General features: G+C 38.0%; 2 protein-coding genes across 4 annotated transcripts in view; one reads left to right on the top strand and one right to left on the bottom strand.

The window, feature by feature from the left end:
• Nucleotides 1-93: 93 nt before the first annotated feature.
• On the bottom strand, nucleotides 94-16,404 carry mfsd6b (major facilitator superfamily domain containing 6b). Of its 2 annotated transcripts, none has more exons than XM_067444351.1 (7): nucleotides 16,141-16,404; nucleotides 13,737-15,285; nucleotides 8,833-8,930; nucleotides 7,533-7,694; nucleotides 3,818-3,916; nucleotides 3,448-3,719; nucleotides 94-778 (listed from the first exon to the last, which is right to left on the bottom strand). In XM_067444351.1, the coding sequence occupies exons 2-7, from the start codon at nucleotides 15,281-15,283 to the stop codon at nucleotides 518-520; spliced, it is 2,439 nt and encodes an 812-aa protein (XP_067300452.1). In that variant the 5' UTR covers nucleotides 15,284-15,285; nucleotides 16,141-16,404; the 3' UTR covers nucleotides 94-517. The 2 variants fall into 2 exon arrangements, 1 of the variants encoding a protein (XP_067300452.1); XR_010905065.1 differs by having other exon boundaries at nucleotides 641-778; nucleotides 1,714-3,719.
• A 791-nt stretch (nucleotides 16,405-17,195) lies between these two features.
• spegb (striated muscle enriched protein kinase b) overlaps nucleotides 17,196-18,009 on the top strand; it is a 108,775-nt gene continuing 107,961 nt past the window's right edge. For both annotated transcript variants that reach the window (XM_067444360.1, XM_067444359.1), the window contains exon 1: nucleotides 17,196-17,363. The gene's annotated coding sequence lies outside the window, so the exon portion shown is untranslated. The remainder of the gene's footprint in view (nucleotides 17,364-18,009) is intronic.

The raw sequence follows: 18,009 nt of genomic DNA on the forward strand, positions 1-18,009 counted from the left end.
TAGATGGTTTCAGACTGGCAAATCAATAAAATGGTACATATCTATACTTGGTTTTACAGATTACTGTATATATTTAACAGAACAGAGTATGGCTTTAACATTTTATATAATTTATTTTTAAATTTGGTCACAAGTTAAATGGAAGCACGATTAGCAAAAAAAACATTATATACAGAGTGCAAAGCAACTATGCTTCACTATTGCAACATCAAGTCCCATGAATATTATGCTGAAGCACCTCAGCTGTTGGATTATAACCATTAAACACTCAGTAATGTGCAGATCTCATCACAGGCATTGACCTTCAAGCACTCTGTACAAATACTTGCAGGCCCTTTGCGGTTAAGGCAAGACATCAACTGTGGCAGTGCAAAGCATATCGATTCTTATTGCCTTGGCAAACAAACTATTTGATGATCTAGAATACTTTAACATTTTTGGTCCAAAGACAACTGTCCCCTTTTACTCCCCATACTACTGTATGTCTTAAAATCATAAGGCTATATCCTGAAGAAGTTCAGTTCATTGTTGATTTTGGTTGTGCTATTGGGGGCAGCTGTTTGGAGTGTCCTGGCAATGGAGTCGTATTTTCTACTGGTTCGTTTCTTCCAGTGGATGGAGGCGGTTCTTCCACAGGACGGACAGGATGTGCGTTTTGAGGAACAAATGCACTGGCAGCAGGTCCTTGGGAGGGATATTCTGCTGGACTTGATGTATTGGGTTGCGATGACGTGGAATCATCAGCAGGTGGCGTCGCTGAGGTCTGCTCACTTGTCTCCTACAGGAGGACATCATAACATGAATAACACAGCATGGAAAAGGTCAAACATTTATAATAGACTTAAGTGAGGTACAATTTTTTTTTTATGCAGGGTGTTTTTGGGTTAATTTGAAGTCATTTTACCCCAAAACTAAACATGTAAAAAAATGAAATAAGTATTTAAGTAAGTATAATTAAGTATTCTCCATTTAGGATGCCTTACATTGTGGTATTATTTTCTTAACATTTTTAATATTCAAAATATTCTGTGATTAAATTAATTTAATCAATCAATGATGAAAAAAATCCCTATTTCTATTTATTAAACTTGACTAAAACTTAATACTATGATGCATACATAGGAATACTTTTTTAAAAGTAAAAAAAAAAAAAAAAAAAAAATTGACATTAATTTTGGTGAAATATGACCTAGACACAATATTGACATGTTTTGTGAGAATCACCGACCAAGCATTTGTTTGACTTCAAATAGTCACGTACGAGTCACTGCTTATAAACATTGTGTACTTTACAGTCTTTACCATCTCTTGTTTCAATAGCCAGATGACAGTCAGTGACTTATCTACATTGTGCCAAATGTGACAAAAACATGCAGTAACAATTAAAAAGCATTTTCAGACATTTGCTCAAAAACAAAAATCCATTTAGCTTTAGTTAAAGCCTTGACATGTAATATTCTCATACAGCGAAGAGAAATTTGCACAGCAACACAGCAATTGAAGCAAAGCAGAATATTTTAATAACGGACAGACAAAACTGACAACAGAAAAACATTTATTTTAATAAGTGATTGGTACAATGGTGTTAGTAGGAAACAAATCATCCAATAATACATAGAGAATGAAAGAGGAAATGCAGTACCAGAATATGACAGGACAGCATGTTTTTTTGTGGAAAAAAAAAGAACAAAAGTCAAAGCTTTTTTTCCTCACCTTTCACCTGAGAAAATGACAGCATGAAGGCAAAGAGAAAGAGTAAATGATTAAGTTAAAGGTATAAAATATAATTTGCCATCAGTATGAAAATGTTTAAATTTCTCCATATTGATTTTTTTAAATGATTTCATGCCAAGACGACAAGTTAAAGGGACAGTTCACCCAAAAATGAAAATTACCCCAAGTCATCTTAAGTGTATATGACATTCTTCTTTCAGACGAATACAATTAGAGTTATATTAATACACGTCCTCCTGACTAATCCAAGCTTTATAATGGCAGCCCGAAATTTCAATCCCAATAAAGTTCCATCCATCATAAACGTACTTTACTCATTACTTAAAACCGCAATCATGGGTAAGACTGCCGACCCTGACTGCTGTCCAGAAGGCCATCATTGACACCCTCAAGCGAGAGGGTAAGACACAGAAAGAAATTTCTGAACGAATAGGCTGTTCCCAGAGTGCTGTATCAAGGCACCTCTGTGGGAAGGAAAAAGTGGCAAAAAATGCTGCACAATGAGAAGAGGTGACTGGACCCAGAGGAAGATTGTGGAGAAGGACCGATTCCAGACCTTAAGGGACCTGCGGAAGCAGTGGGGTTTCTTTGTGAGTGGGGTGTCATGTCAGCTGCTGGTGTTGGTCCACTGTGTTTTATCAAGGGCAGGGTCAATGCAGCTAGCTATCAGGAGATTTTGGAGCACTTCATGCTTCCATCTGCTGAAAAGCTTTATGGAGATGAAGATTTTGTTTTTCAGCACGACCTGGCACCTGCTCACAGTGCCAAAACCACTGGTAAATGGTTTACTGACCATGGTATTACTGTGCTCAATTGGCCTGCCAACTCTCCTGACCTGAACCCCATAGAGAATCTGTGGGATATTGTGAAGAGAAAGTTGAGAGACTCAAGACCCGACACTCTGGATGAGCTTAAGGCCGCTATCGAAGCATCCTGGGCCTCCATAACACCTCAGCAGTGCCACAGGCTGATCGCCTCCATGCCACGCCGCATTGAAGCAGTCATTTCTGCAAAAGGATTTCCGACCAAGTATTGAGTGCATAACTGAACATAATTAATCGAAGGTTGACTTTTTTTGTATTAAAAACACTTTTCTTTTATTGGTCGGATTAAATATGCTAATTTTTTGAGAATTTTGGGTTTTCATGAGCTGTATGCCAATATTCATCAGTATTAAAACAATAAAAGACCTGAAATATTTAAGTTGGAGTGCAATGAATCTAAGATATATGAAAGTTTAATTTTTATTATTACATTATGGAAAATAATGAACTTTTATCACATATGCTAATTTTTTGAGAAGGACCTGTAAAGTAATATATACGGCTTCCGCCAGACCGCCTTCCGTCTAAAACTTAGGCAAAAAAAAATATTAATCTCCCAAAGCCGTATTGATTACGTTTATGATGAATCGATGCACTTATTTTGGGCTTCAAATTTTCGACTGCCATTATAAAGATTGGAAGAGCCAGGATATTTTTTAACATCACACTGATTTTCATCTGAAAGAAGAATATCATATACACCTATGGATGGCTGAAGGGCGAGTAAATCATGGGCAAATTTGGGCGTGAACTAGCTATCCCTTTAATACAGATAAATAAAAAAAATTAGCAGGAAAAGGTCATAAAACAAATGTTAATAATCAGCAAGATTGAAACTGTCACCTCCTCTTTATGTCCACATCCCAAATCACAAAGGGTGCCATCCTACCTGCGGGGCTTGACTTTCACCACAGTTGTTGTTCTTTGTCAAAGCCACCATATCTCTGATCTGATAGAGGGCGAAAGCGATGGTGACCCAGGGGGAAGCAGACACCACCCAGGCAGGCTTGTTGGTATCTTCCTGCTCTTCCTGATGCCTGGTTTTCCTAAGAGGTGTCTTTGAATCGGGATTTGGCTGAGACTGGTTCTGCACCAAGTCAATAGTGGCGATAGGCACTGGGCTGGAGGGTACTGGGATGTTCTCAGCCAACATTGAGTCCTCTGTAAAGAGCACAAAGATGTAAATCAATGAGCTGTTGCAGGTTTTACTGCAGCAAAACACTTTTTTTTTTTTGTTAATCAGAAATTTATAAACATACTTTTATCCTCGTTCTGACCTAACAGCCACTGTATCAGAGAGAAGAAGAGTAATATGACTAGAGAGGCCATTCCGAGGCATCTGAAGGTTTCTGCAGCACCTAAACAGGACATTTGCAAGATGAAAAAGGAAGCTTGAGAGGAAACAGGGCTGATATCAGATGTTGTGAAGTTATTCACACAGGAAATTACAATCTAAATGTTCTCTTGTTGTGAATAAAATGCTTTATAAAATGAGGAAATTTATATTGGAACAAATCCCTTTGTAAAAACCCTAAGAATATAGATAGGAATAAAACAAAATGTGGTGTATGTGCAACGGATGAAATGTCTGGCTCAGTGCATGAGAAAAAAAAAAAAAAACTTTGTATTCTGTATTTTGGATGTTTACTTTCCACTAGTCTGAAACAACATTTTATGATAGGCTAAATAGCCCAAAATTGACCAGTGCATGATAAAATGCCTTAAAGGGATAGTTCACCCCAAAATAAAAATCATTAATTACTCACCTTCATGTCATTCCAAACCAGTAAGAGTTTCGTTCATCTTCGAAACACAAAAGAAGATCTTTCTGACAGCTACACAACTATCTTGATGCTTCAAAAAGTTCATAAAGAGATCGTAAATATGAATTGAGCAGTTCAGGTTGTGTCAATTTTCTGAAGAGACTTAACTGCTTTATATGATGAGCAGAAACAAATTAGGTTTTAAAGGAACATAGATCATCCTAGAAAAATCGCAACTTTTAATTTTTACACGATGTAACTACAGAAGAGTCAAGGTTTAAATATGAAAAATATCAAGTCTTTGGTCGTTTTTGAGCGAGATGCTAAGGGTCTGATCGGATTCAATGATCTGTGCTAAGCTAAGCTAAAAGTGCTACTGCCAGATCCAGAGAACAGCTGAATGGATTCAAAAATGGTAAAACTCAACCGTTTACCTCTAGGGGACTTGAAAATGAGCCTATTTACAAAAATAGTGGCGAGATCCTTTAACCTCTTCTTAACGGTCACCATCCCACAGGTGGGACGCTTGGCGCTCTTTTTATGATGGCCTTTTTTTTGGCATCCTAAATTTTAGTAATCATCATAAATTAGGTATCATTAGAAAGCTTACAAACTCAAAATACATTCTGTGAAAACTGTTACAACTGAAATTGGACATTGCATTACCATGGAAACGGTACTCGAATTTCTTCTAGCAGGCTCCTTCCCTAGTGGGCGATGTCATGTTTCATATTACAACATTTATTTTAACTACTTTGTAATATAATCAAAATATTTTCTAATCTTGACAAAACACATATCGTCGGAAAGGCCACAGTCTCATATTCCATATTTGGTGACCGTTTTGTGATGGAAGTGATATTAGGTGATATTTTACAGTTAACGAGTTAAATCACATTTTAACATTGATCGGTGAACAAAAAAAACAAGCTCAACCGAACCTGTTTGACAGGCAAGCAATTTTCTGCTTAAAGGGGGGGGGGTGAAATGCTGTTTCATGCATACTGAGCTTTTTACACTGTTAAAGACTTGGATTCCCATCCGAAACATAGACAAAGTTTCAAAAACTAATGTTGGACGTTTGATGGAGTATTTCTGTGTCAAAAATACTCCTTCCGATAAAAAAATACCCCAGTAGGGGTCGGCTTGACGTCGATAGAGCGGAAGGTCCTTGTATGGGCCGTACGGGCTCTTCTCCCGGTAGGGTGCGCGCGCGAGCGTGACTAGAGCGAGAGAGGAAATGCACGCCTCAACAACACTGATCTCAGCTGCAGATCCACTCGTCCGTGAACACTTATGTCGGTTATAGTCCGCGCTCCACTTTATTCCTATGGGTGACATCAAGCGACTTCAACGCTTCAGCACAGCATTCCGGGAAGGCAGCGCTGCATTTGAACCGATTTGAACGCAGAAATGACGGGAAGCTTCATAACATCGCTTCAGTCGCGTCGCAAAGTGGATTTCCACGGTCACTGCTGTCACAGGACTTCATCAAATCATACCAAAGAAGTGTGTTTTTGACGGAGCGGTCCCAGCGATAAAGGTTCGGTCCTGCTTTGGAAGCAGCCGGTGAGTAAAACTGCTTCAAATGTCTGTGCTGTTGGTTATCGTCGCGTGAGTAAACATCAGTAAATGACACGATCGCGTGCTTCGCCATTCAAATGTGCTAACGGTTACTCCATTGTTGTTCTATGTATAACCAGTGTTGGGCAAGCTACTTGGAAAATGTAGTGAGCTAAGCTACCAGTTACTCTACATTAAATTAAGCTTCACTACACTGAAGCTAACCCAATGGGAAATGTAGCAAGCTAAGCTACAGCAACTTGAAAAAAGTCGTTTACTACATCTAAGCTACTTTTTATTTATTTAATTTTATATTGAACCCACTTCATTCCAATCAATGCTATTTCAGTGATCAATAAAAGTCAAGCATATAGACACACATTTTTTTTTAGTTCTTCAAAAACTGTCCGAAATCAATTCGGCAACAAAAACATGTGATCCATAATCCATTAACAAAACCAGGGGCTTATTGCACAAAACTAGGATATGGGATTAAGCCGGGATATCTTGGTGATCTTGTTTTTGTGCAAAATTTAGTACACAGCTGTCATGTAAACATACCCTGAAGTCAAACTCATACCAAGAACGATAATGAAAGATAACTGTATATTAGCGGATAAATTGAGCCAGGATCACCAAAATATCCCGGCCTAATCCCTTATCCTAGTATTAAGCAATAGGCTCCTGGTGTCTAGGGGGAGGGAGGGAGAGGGAGAGTGTGTGGTTTAGTCACATACAATAGTCCATAAACCGAATCATGTCCTCATAAACTGCGAGTAAAGACACACAAATGTGGCCACTAAATATAGTACATACCACAGAGACGGACGTCCTGATGTTGCTGCTTCTCCTGTTCAAATTATTTCAGCCTCGGAACTGATTCTGGATTGATAGCCATGAGTTTCTCCACGCTTGAGGACGGCACCGCTTTGTGCGCATTCGTCATTCTTTAGCTCTGCCCACTCGATACGCCTCTGGGCGCTCGTTTTATTCCGGAACGACTCGGTACAGTCTATATTTCTTTTATAAATATAATAAAACTAAAGACTTTTCGGAGATATGAAGGATGCAATACTACTCTATAGGTACTCAAGATTGAGTGTTTCACTCCCCCTTTAACACACAAGAATGAACCTCATTGGTTCTTGCTGAAGCTCAAACGTGCCATGTAACAGAGAATGAACCTCATTGGTTCTCGCACAGCAAGCGAACATGCTTGAACTTCATCATGAAGATGAATAAGTTGAAGTGAGTTGATGAATGTTTATATATGAATAAAAGCCTAAAATAAATCTTTTCATCATATAGCGATATGATATTTATATTTAGAATAAACCGTTTAATTCATGTGAATTAGTTTTACAATCTTTAAGTGTCAAATTGGTAGTTGCGTAGCTGTCTTTAGAGGGACATAAAGCTCTCAGTTTTCATCAAAAAGATCTTCATTTGTGCTGCGGAGATGAACAAAAGTCATATGGGTTTTGGAACGATATGAGGGTAAATGAATAACATTTTTTTTGGGTGAACTAACGATTTTACAACAGTCTGATTCTTTGTAATGGTTTAAAAATATTATAGCATAAAGAGCATGCACGAGCAACATGTATGGAATATCTGAGACATCACTTGGTCTTTGCTGATTTCATACCAAAAAAGTTGACTAAAACTCCTCCAAGCATGGCTCCACAGCCTCTCCCTAGTCCCAGGTGCAGACCCTGCAGGATCCCCTGAGCAGAGGTGCGCAGGGCTGGAGGGACAGCGGCGCTCAAATATGAGATGCATGCCGCCCACACTGATGCATGTGTCAAACCTGCATGACAGATTAACATAAATAAACACTTGTGCATCCGCCTGATTAGACAACATACACTATTCATGAGTTCTTTGTAATACATATGACCACAACAATAAGACAATATTTACAGTTGCTGAACAAATACATTTGAATAACATAATAATGAAAAGCAATTCTATACCAGTTAATAATAACAATAATATGATTTTAATATGCTTTAAGTTATCATTACACAAAATATAGTTCTTTTTGTAACGGTTTATAAAATAAATAATAATTTTAATGCCCATTTTGGTATAATATAGTGCATTTACCTTACAAATAAAAGGTACTTTATCGATGTGTGTGATTATTTATATATAATGTGCATTTATATATGATAATCAAATAATGTGATTATTTGTTTACACATTACTTTATGAAGGCAAAAAAACACACAAAAAACAGCTATGATACAAAAAGCATTATACATTAATGTGGCAAATTGTTTGGCAACTGTAAACAACAAAACTTTGATTCATGTTGTGCTTATTAACATTCTACATTAAGTGTGTGATCAATACAAGATGAGAAAGAACTTACTTTCATATTGCTCTAATGTTACTTCATAACTTGCATATGTAAATATGCAGTCTTGCCTACTGCTGGCAAGCTAACTCTGATATAAAATGTCATACTGCCCAACCACAGTTCAAGCAAATGTCCGTCACACCCATGCGAGGTGGGAACAGGGCCGTCCTGTACAGTATGTCAATAGTCAACATGCTTGCAAGATAATAGTGGATAATGCGGCTAAACAGGCTTTAGGCCCTGACATTTCCCCTTCACCACTATGCTGAAAAAAGCACTTTACACAGAAAAGGAAACATTCAATATTCTAAGAACTGATGATTTTTTTAACCAAGTATCAGAGGCCCAATTTTTTCAGCTTTGAAACCAATGGCAGTCTGAACCCGTCTGTTTATTCAATAACTGTGGGATTGCAACAGGGTGTCTGATGTGAAATAAGGTGTCAGATGTATTGTAAAAACAGCTGAATCATGTCCTTAGATGAACTGAAAGTCAGCTGTGGTCTCTCAAGAGCACAGCCCTGCAATCTAAACTCCACTTCCTGTTTGATAAAGCCTCTGCAGCAACATCAGTTATTTCTCACCTTGAAGCACCTCCATGGGTAAAACTATCCATGCGTTCTCCAGGTAGGATATATACAGATATCGTGCGGTGTTGCAGGCCAGTCCGATATAGAGGACTCTAAAAAGAAAATGCAAAAAAGAGACAGAAACATGTTATGTAACACAGGTAATGTCACATTTCAATCAACTATTCAATCAAAAAACAACAACAAACAATGCTTTTCTGTATAATGAAAATGTCACTCTGGGTGTGTCTAACCCCTTTGCTTTATAAGGCCTATTGTAGTTATGGCTGGGTGGTGCATTTGCTGGTGATGTCAGTCTCTATTCTGACATCCGAATGAATGAGTCACTCTGTCCTAAGGACGGGCTGTCTGGGAGCGTGACCACACGAGAATTCACCAGTGTTAATCTACGAACACAGAGTCTCGCACAGGAAAAAAAAACAACGTTAATGTAATTAAAATCAGTTTAATTCAAATAACGTTTCCTGGAAAACAACTCTAATGGGACTATGAAGCATCTCATTTCAGCTCTACTAGAATCATCAAGTGTAAATTATAGTCACTGTGAACGATTCATCCATACATTTTATGTAGTTAGTTCACCCAAAAATGCCACCCTCAAGCTGTTCTAAACCTGTATGAATATCTTTATTCAGCTGAACACAAAACATATTTTGAAAAATGTTGATAACCAAACCAACCAACCGTTACTGACATTATCACAATATCTTCCTTTGTGTTCAGCAGAAATTATGATTATTTTTATATTTGGGTAAAATATCCCTTTAAACCCCACACTTTTAACGATCACCTGCAAACTCGCATTCATCCAATCAACAACCGATGGGTGGAACCAAGCACCCCCCCCCCCTTAATTTTTTTTTCTTCTGTAACACAATATGTAAGAAATTATCTGTTGCTACTTCCGTTTCTTCGTGACTTAAAAGCCACAATGACATTTTTCACCACTAGAGGTCGCTTATTCAAAACAAAGATGTAGTTTGATGACGCCTGGATTTCACGAAGCTTTTATTATGCCGCAGACAAGCGCTTCCTATAATGCTACTCTGGTTGTTCGCGCGGCGCCACTTGTTGCACACTACAATGATAGATCGATATTAGGCATGGTAAAACAGGGTACTTGCCGTAAATCATGAATACATGATTTAAACAATAAAAGACTGCTTTTCTACAAAATAAAACTGAAAACCAAAAGATGGTAACGCGGGTAGGTGTCCTTGTTTACATATCTTTTTTCTCTGGATTTAAACATTCTTGGAAACATTTGAGATAATGCAAGTACACAAGTCAACAACATATAGAACACTGTTCTAGTGGATTTTGGATATTTTAATCCAAAAGAATCGTACATATTGTGCCTTTAAAATAATGCTTGTTTCCAAACAAATTTCTCAAAGACTCTCCCAGTCTGTCATTGGTTTAACAAATACAAAGCCCCACCCCAAACTCACGCCAGTGATTGAGTCAGAGTTGCTGATGTCAGGCTGGTCAGGAAGCTCAAACACTGCAATGTTCTGTGCCACAGAGTTTACGCATTTAAATCAACCAACAAATGGCTTACTTACAGTCATGTGCATGTTAAGCATTACAACATAAATACACAAAAATCTTTAAACAGGAGATTTTAAACAATCTCCATGCAACTCCATGCAAAAGCAGCTCTGGAAGATATCCATGCAAATGTTAACCCTACTAACTACACAGAACATCACACTGTATACCGCGTTGGCCCTGCCACACCCTGTGTGCCTTTAGAAAGCTTTACAATTGATCCACAAAAGAAGCCAGCTCAGTGGATCAATGCTGGAAAGCCTAGACAATGCGCGATGAGACTAATGGCAAGATAAAGTTACACGCCTCTCCGCGGGCACGACTGAAAATAGGCCACTTAACAAAGGCTAAAGAGACAAAACTGGAGGCATCACATGGATGAACAAAACATAATCACCTCCATTTGAAAATGTGTTTGCATTTTTTTTAAACAGGATTTTATTAATCATTTACATGAATCATAAAAAAGTAAAAATGTAGCATATTTTGTATGACCATCTCAAATATATTTGATAAAATAATATATTGTAGAGTTGTATGAGAGCTATGAAAATGCATTGTAAAATATAAAAGGCACATTGTGGAGTTTTCAGAGTTAGTAGATTTCATGACATTTAACAATCAAGTTGAAATAATCATTTGAAAGAGTCAATGTGGTAAGCCAAAAAACATTTTATATTCTCTAGCTACAGTTCAGTTACACATCTAGTTACTACGACACTACAGCCCGGTTTCAGAGACAGGGCTTGGATGAATTAGGACATTTAAATAGCTTTTATAAACATGTCTTAGAAAGTAACATTACCGACAAGAATCTCGAGACAAAACAATGGCACAGACATATTTTAACATATGTCAGTGTAAGCTGCTTTCAGCTCAAACATGCACTTTAGTCTGGGACTAGCTTACTAGTGAACTATTTCTGTAAAGCCAGGGGAACGTGTCTGTAGTGCATCATATAAAAAAAAGGCTAGAAAGAACCAATAAACTTGTTCATTTAACACCAAATAATTCACTTTTCACAAAACAGCATCTTTTGACCAATATAACATCCCCATGAACTGGGAAGTGGTCACTGAAACTGGTTTTTCTGATGATTTGTGTATCACAAAATGTCTGGCAGATACTGTCAAATGCTACCAGTTAACATCATTAACAACACAAAGACTGGGCCACCAGTCCAGTACAACTTGGGCTATCGCTTGAGGTGATTCATCTTGTTCACTGAAGAGCCGGTGCTTTGGGAAATGCCACACACATGAGAAATACCACAAAGCAGACAGAGGATGTGAGCAGACCTTTCCATGTGTCTGTTTACCAGTGCCCACAAACGCATGGTAAACATCCTGGAAAAGAGTGGTCTGCATCTTGGATGTACATTGTGTAAGCTGGGCACTGCCTATTTTAGAGCTTAGCCAAAGTCAACAATAATTACTGAGACATATTTAAACATTTAAACAACCTTTGGACTTCTCCTGTGTGCCTAATATATATATATATATATATATATATATATATATATATATATATATATATATATATATATATATATATATATATATATATATATATATATATATATATTATAGTACAAAATACATCAGTCTATAAGGGTTAAAAACAAGGTATGGCAGAAGAAAGAAGTGCATTTAAAATAACTTCTGACCAGATGTGCTTGGATGTGTTCTCATAAAATATTGAATAACCAGGATATGGTAACCATTGCATGAAGGCGCAGGTGCTTTGGCACAGATTCAAAATACATAAACCAAACCTACCACACTAAAATAAAATCCTCTGCTCATACAAAGATTTGCTCAAAGCCAATCCCTGAGAATCTATGGGGTTTTAATTTTTGTGAACATCAAATTCAGAAGACATCCGTGTATGGCATATTAAATGCAAAATAGATTGTTCAAAGAAAGACTTTAGAAAGACTTTTTTGTTCAAAGAAAAGCCCTTTTAAAGCCTTTCTAACTATATCTATGCCCTGCGTTTGCCAGTAACTAAAACAATGGTGGCTTTTATTATTATAATTTTTTATTAACTAAAACTTTTCTTTTAGTTGAAATAAAATTAAATAAACATTAGAAGGGAATGATCATGAAACTTAAAATAATATTAACAAAAGTTTCACAAGACGATTTGCCTTCGACGTTTTTCCTTCGCACTATTCACGTACAGACGACAACATTGTAAAAATTATCTCCGTTCACACGGATCTGCAAAAATGATTGAAAACGCTTTATCATAAAAGCCAGGCCAGTAGTTGGCAGTAGTTTTTAAGAAGCAAAAGCAATGGAGGAGTTTTAATTTAACGAATTCAAATTATAGCTATAACTAAAATCAATTTAAATATTGAAATTGAGAATATACAATCATGAACAAATACTATAGTGGTATTAATGAAACTAAAATAACACGGCTTCTAAAGATATTACCTTTATGACTGTATCCACCTATAGAGTGTTACTGACAGTTCTGAATTAATACATTTTCCAATAAATATTTTTAATTTAAGAGTCTGGTTTTGCTTGGACACGGTTTGACAAAGCAACTGTAACCGTGCGTGCTGGGTGTTTACAATGACAGCCGTTTAATTGCTGGAGGTTTTAAAGGTGATGATTCACGGGGCAACTTTTTGAGTAATGTTGCTGGGGCATGTTGCAGAGTGATGCTGCTTGGCAACTTTCCCATTGAGAATGGGCAACAAATTTCTATCTGAGTACTTTAGATAGGTTGTAGGCCTGTGTCTCACCTAGATGCCCGTTGATGGTAACATTGCCCTTCAACATTGTTCAAAAAGTTGCCATCATCACCTTTAGGGGCCATTTAAACAGAAAGCATTCTTGCATTTTAAGAACACAATAAAGACTTCAATGTGGCTGAAAGTAGCAAGACACCACACCCACACACAATGCAAAAAATCCATTAGTTGCAGCAGCTCATTTGCATACAATTCGAAGTGTGCCCAATTCTTTGCTTAATTGCTTAAATGTCTACTCTCACTGAAACTGAATGACTCACGGTTTCAACAAATTGCTGTTAGTGTTAATGGCCCAAATAACAGGAGCAACCTCGGCCGACCGCTTGCACTGGCATTCGACTGAACAGATGTACAAGAGGTAAGTGGTAATCCTACTTTGGCTAGCACCCGCATACTCGCTTCTAAACAAATCAAACAGGACTTCTGAGCGCATGCTACATCATTCAATTAATATTCATGATCCAGGATATAGCCCCCACTTTCCCAAATGTAATAGCCTAGGTAAACTTACAATACAAATGGTGTTAAATTTAAAATGAATGCCATTTATTTTGCATAAGAAGATTCTCATGGTTCCCACCTGATGTGTCCAACAAGCTCAATGAATTTGTGGCTGATGAAATAGGCGGCCAGCTCAGACACGTGGCTGAGCACCGAGCAGATGCCGAAGAGCGTGGTGGTGCCCTTAAGGTCTTCCAGATGCCAGTAGAGGAAGGTGAACACGAAACCATAACCAAAGCCCATGAACCAGGCAACAAAGAGAACTGTACCATAGCGGACACCACAAATGATCCGGAAGAGATCTTTGAAGGGAAAAGTTTGTTGGTTGCTTTCAGGGCACACAGGTGCGTCATCTGAACTGGACTCTGGAGATGAGACCTCCTGAACGACTTGAGGTATTTCAGCATCCTCCCTTTTGTCCTCTTCCTCACCTGACCGATAAACCCTGCTGTCAAACTGGAACTGCGTGGCCACAATCAGCGCTGAGGTCATCAGCACCCCGAAAACTATGAACGCAATTTGGTAGTTCTTATAGTCGGGTAGGACACAACCCGAGCCCTGGATTAAGATTGTGATGTGCGTGTGGTCGATCCAAATGCCCACTGAGAGCATAGCGATACCCCATCCCAGAGATCCCCACATCCTCTGAAGTCCATAACGGTCTCTGTGTTGGCCCAAGTATTGAAGAGTCACAGTGTCCACGATGGTCACAGCTGGGGCGCTGAAGAACTCACCAATGATAATGACCAACAGGATCAGGAGAAATATAGTATCTACTTGTTCCTTATTGAAAACTATTAAATGCTCTTTGAGTTTGGCAGTGGTAGCTTGTGTTTCAGTTGTCGAGGTAGATTTTGAAGTGACTGTTGAGGTGCGGGGCGGCACCGTGGTCGAGTTAGATGCCATACTAACGCCGACGACATTCACAGTGGACGTTTCAGAGGCAATGCTTGTGGTATTTACATCTGCACTTCGAATGTATCTAGAGTCAGAACCGTATGCAGCTAATATTAGTGGAGAAAGTGGAGGAGTGGAGTATGTATCCTCAATCAAATATCTTCGCTGTCTAGTACGGTTACCAGGTTGTGTATAGTTTGTAAAATTGGTTGGGGTTTCAACAGTAGGGTCCTTACTGACACAGCTCATAGCTGCTGGCTTAACAAAGCCAATACCGCAGTTAAAGACCACCCAGCAGAGTACAGAAAACAGCAACACCGCCTTTCCTTTCTTGAAGCGGTCCGCCATTACTCCCCAGAATGGTGCACTGCAGAACTCTATAAAATAACGAATCCCAACTAGCAGGCCACTTTGGCTAGGTGTCATTCCCAGCTGCTTGTAGTACAATGCAAGAAGGGGGTGTAAAGAGCCATATGCGGCGTAAAAGAAGAAGTAGAAGACCTTGGAGATCAAAAGATTATGGTCTATTCGGGCACAGCACCTCTCCGTGCAGTCCATGTTTTGCGTAGTCTGAAGTGCCTCTGATGGGGCAGGAGGTGATGTTTGGCTAGATGGTGTAGTGTTTGCCACCTGCCCCAGGGACAAAGTGTTAAAAGGTTCAGACAGGACATATTTCCTCTTCTGGTCCTCCTCGTCATCCGTAAGGATAGCCACCCGATCACTCGCCATTTCTGTGTGATAAACATAAACATCTGTTAAGGACGTTGCGGAAGTGTCTTCATGTTGAAGCTTATCTACTTAGCAATATTATAGTAGATAATTTGCCAGGGATCCTTTTTTTGGAGGGCCTTTAAAAGCATGAAATTGATTTCCTATAGGATTATTTTTTCTTGTCCGCTGCCTTTCACATCATGGTTTACGATCATGAAGCGCTTGAGACGTTCTTGATATGCCATCAGCCATTCGGCATACCATGATGCCATTTTCCTGCAGCTCTACAGTTACACTGCATTTAATTCATGTGATTGGCTAAGATTTTTCTATATGCACATGCTAATAATTTACATGTTGTTTATAGTAACATAAATACATTTCAATGTTTACGATTAAGTGCAATATTGCTTACTTTTGTGCATTCAACCATTCTGATACTAGTGCCACCTTTTGTATAGTTTTCTATTTTCTCCACACATGATTAAGTTGGATAAAAACGCAACACACCTTAACGAGTTTGTCATATAGATTGACCTCAAACTGAATAAATTCAGTATTTGCCTTATCATCGATCATTCAAAACATTATATCATTACACACTTCTATCAAGTGAATATGTTTAATATCAAATAGAGTTAGTAAAACTACATTGTTAGTTATGAGTTAGAGATCATTTTGTTGTGAACTTAGGCGTAGACAACATCCTAAAACACAAATTATCATATCACAAAAAACTTCAAAGGGTGTAGTCCCAGAACACACAGCCTTATATTAACAATGTGCACAATGCGTAAATGTATTTCCAAACACAACTGATACAGTGTTTCAGGTATAAAACAAGCAACAATGAGGCTAAATTCAAGCTCACTTACCCAGTTGTTGTGAGGAAGTTTATGTTATTTCACCGTCTGGCGTTGAAGGAGGACGATCTCTTCATCAGACTGCTCTCCCCGGCCAACCATCATTTTATTACCATCCTGGATTTTTGCTGACTATCTATGAACAATCTTCAAACAGAGATGTATTCCCGTAGAGCAGAGGAGCGGGTTTATTCTACAGCCGTATTTCATCCGACTTGACGTCAATCTCTCACCTGCCTGCGATGTGCGCAGTGGCTGTGTGCTCGTTGTGGGACTGCCTTTATTTCTATGATGTCATTAGCAACAGTGACACCCTGTGTCGTTTTTTTAATTGCTGAAATTGTGTTGTAGAGATTTCCCGTATCTCTGCCCATGAGATGATATGTCTCAAGCGCAGATGTTCGGGGTTTTGAATTAATCAAAGTATATCTATTGTTTAATATAGTAGGCCTAATATTATAGCCTAGTGAACTTACTACTGGATTGACAATGCATTTTAATATGAAATTTTATTCCATTTTTTTAAACATTTTTTTTTTCTTTAGTAGGTACAAAAGCTACAAAAATAGTATTTTATTTTAACAGGCGAGATAATCCAAGATATTGTGAAAACAGTGACATCTACTGGCGAACAAGCCTACAGTTTATATCCATGAAAGATAAACCGATAAATAATTTTAAACTTTATATAACACAACTATCAACAAGTAGACTACCTCCCAAGTTACTTGACTATAAAGCATATAAATATAGGCTAACTTTAGCTAAAACTCTGACACAAAACAATGAGAGTTTTAGAGTCATCCAGGCGACTCCAAAAAGCAATAATGCATAATTAATATATAACCCAGTCGAAAACATTGATTAACAGCAGCAGAATTTGACTAAACATTCCGTCACAAAAAGCGAGTCGATGAGTGATTAAAAAAATTTTTTTTTATCTGTGCATTCACAATCCGAACGGTTCACATGAATGAATCGGACTTTTAATCGCTACCTTATGAAAAATCGGACCGAGTTGAGAACCGATTCACCAGGTCCAAGATGAATCAGGCTTTCCAACGTGACACGTAGAGCCAAGACTATCGATTCACCTGAATTACCTTGACTTCAAATCCGTGCGTTTAATTAAACAAACGTGATTTTGGTAACCTAGAAGAAGTTAAGGTCGACGCTAACATGGAAAGGGAATAGTCAATTCATCCTTGCAAACATTCAACAATCAACTTTACAAGGTAAAATAAAATCTAGCCTTCATTAAATGTGGTTTACTCACAGGATAATGTTTGATTTGCGCGTCACATGCTAGCTAATCTTAAATAATGCCAAAATGACACAATATGTAGGTTTCACCGAATAATACTTTAAAAACAAAAAAACAAACAAAACAAAAAACACGACCAAAATTAGGTATTTAAATACTTAGGCTACTAGCAACCGAATTTTTTAAAGTAAAGCGACGCATTATTTTTATGAGTTACTTTTTCAAATAATTAAGTTACTTAATTGCTTTCCCAATTATTGACTGACAGCTCTCTTGTCCAAATGTTGAGGAAAATCGGAAGTGCATAGGCCTATAGGCCGTGTGTGTAAACATGGTGGGTTGGGTATATGGCCTATTAGGCCTAGTTCTAGACAAAAATAATAATAATTTTACATAGGTGTTATATTTTAAAATGCCTAAAAGTGACTATAGTTATAGGCCTATCGGTATCTCCATGTCAGTAGGCTAACTATAATGCAAGTAGTTTTTAAGGGCAGCAACACTAATTGTAATGGCTTAAGTGACTTTACCTAACACTTCGAAACATGTAACATTGTACAATAGACGTTACTCAGGACTAACTTGTTAACTGTCTGCCTGTAACCATGTGGTATTTA

This window comes from Pseudorasbora parva, chromosome 5 (assembly GCF_024679245.1).
Source record: "Pseudorasbora parva isolate DD20220531a chromosome 5, ASM2467924v1, whole genome shotgun sequence".
Taxonomy (NCBI): Eukaryota; Metazoa; Chordata; class Actinopteri; order Cypriniformes; family Gobionidae; genus Pseudorasbora; species Pseudorasbora parva.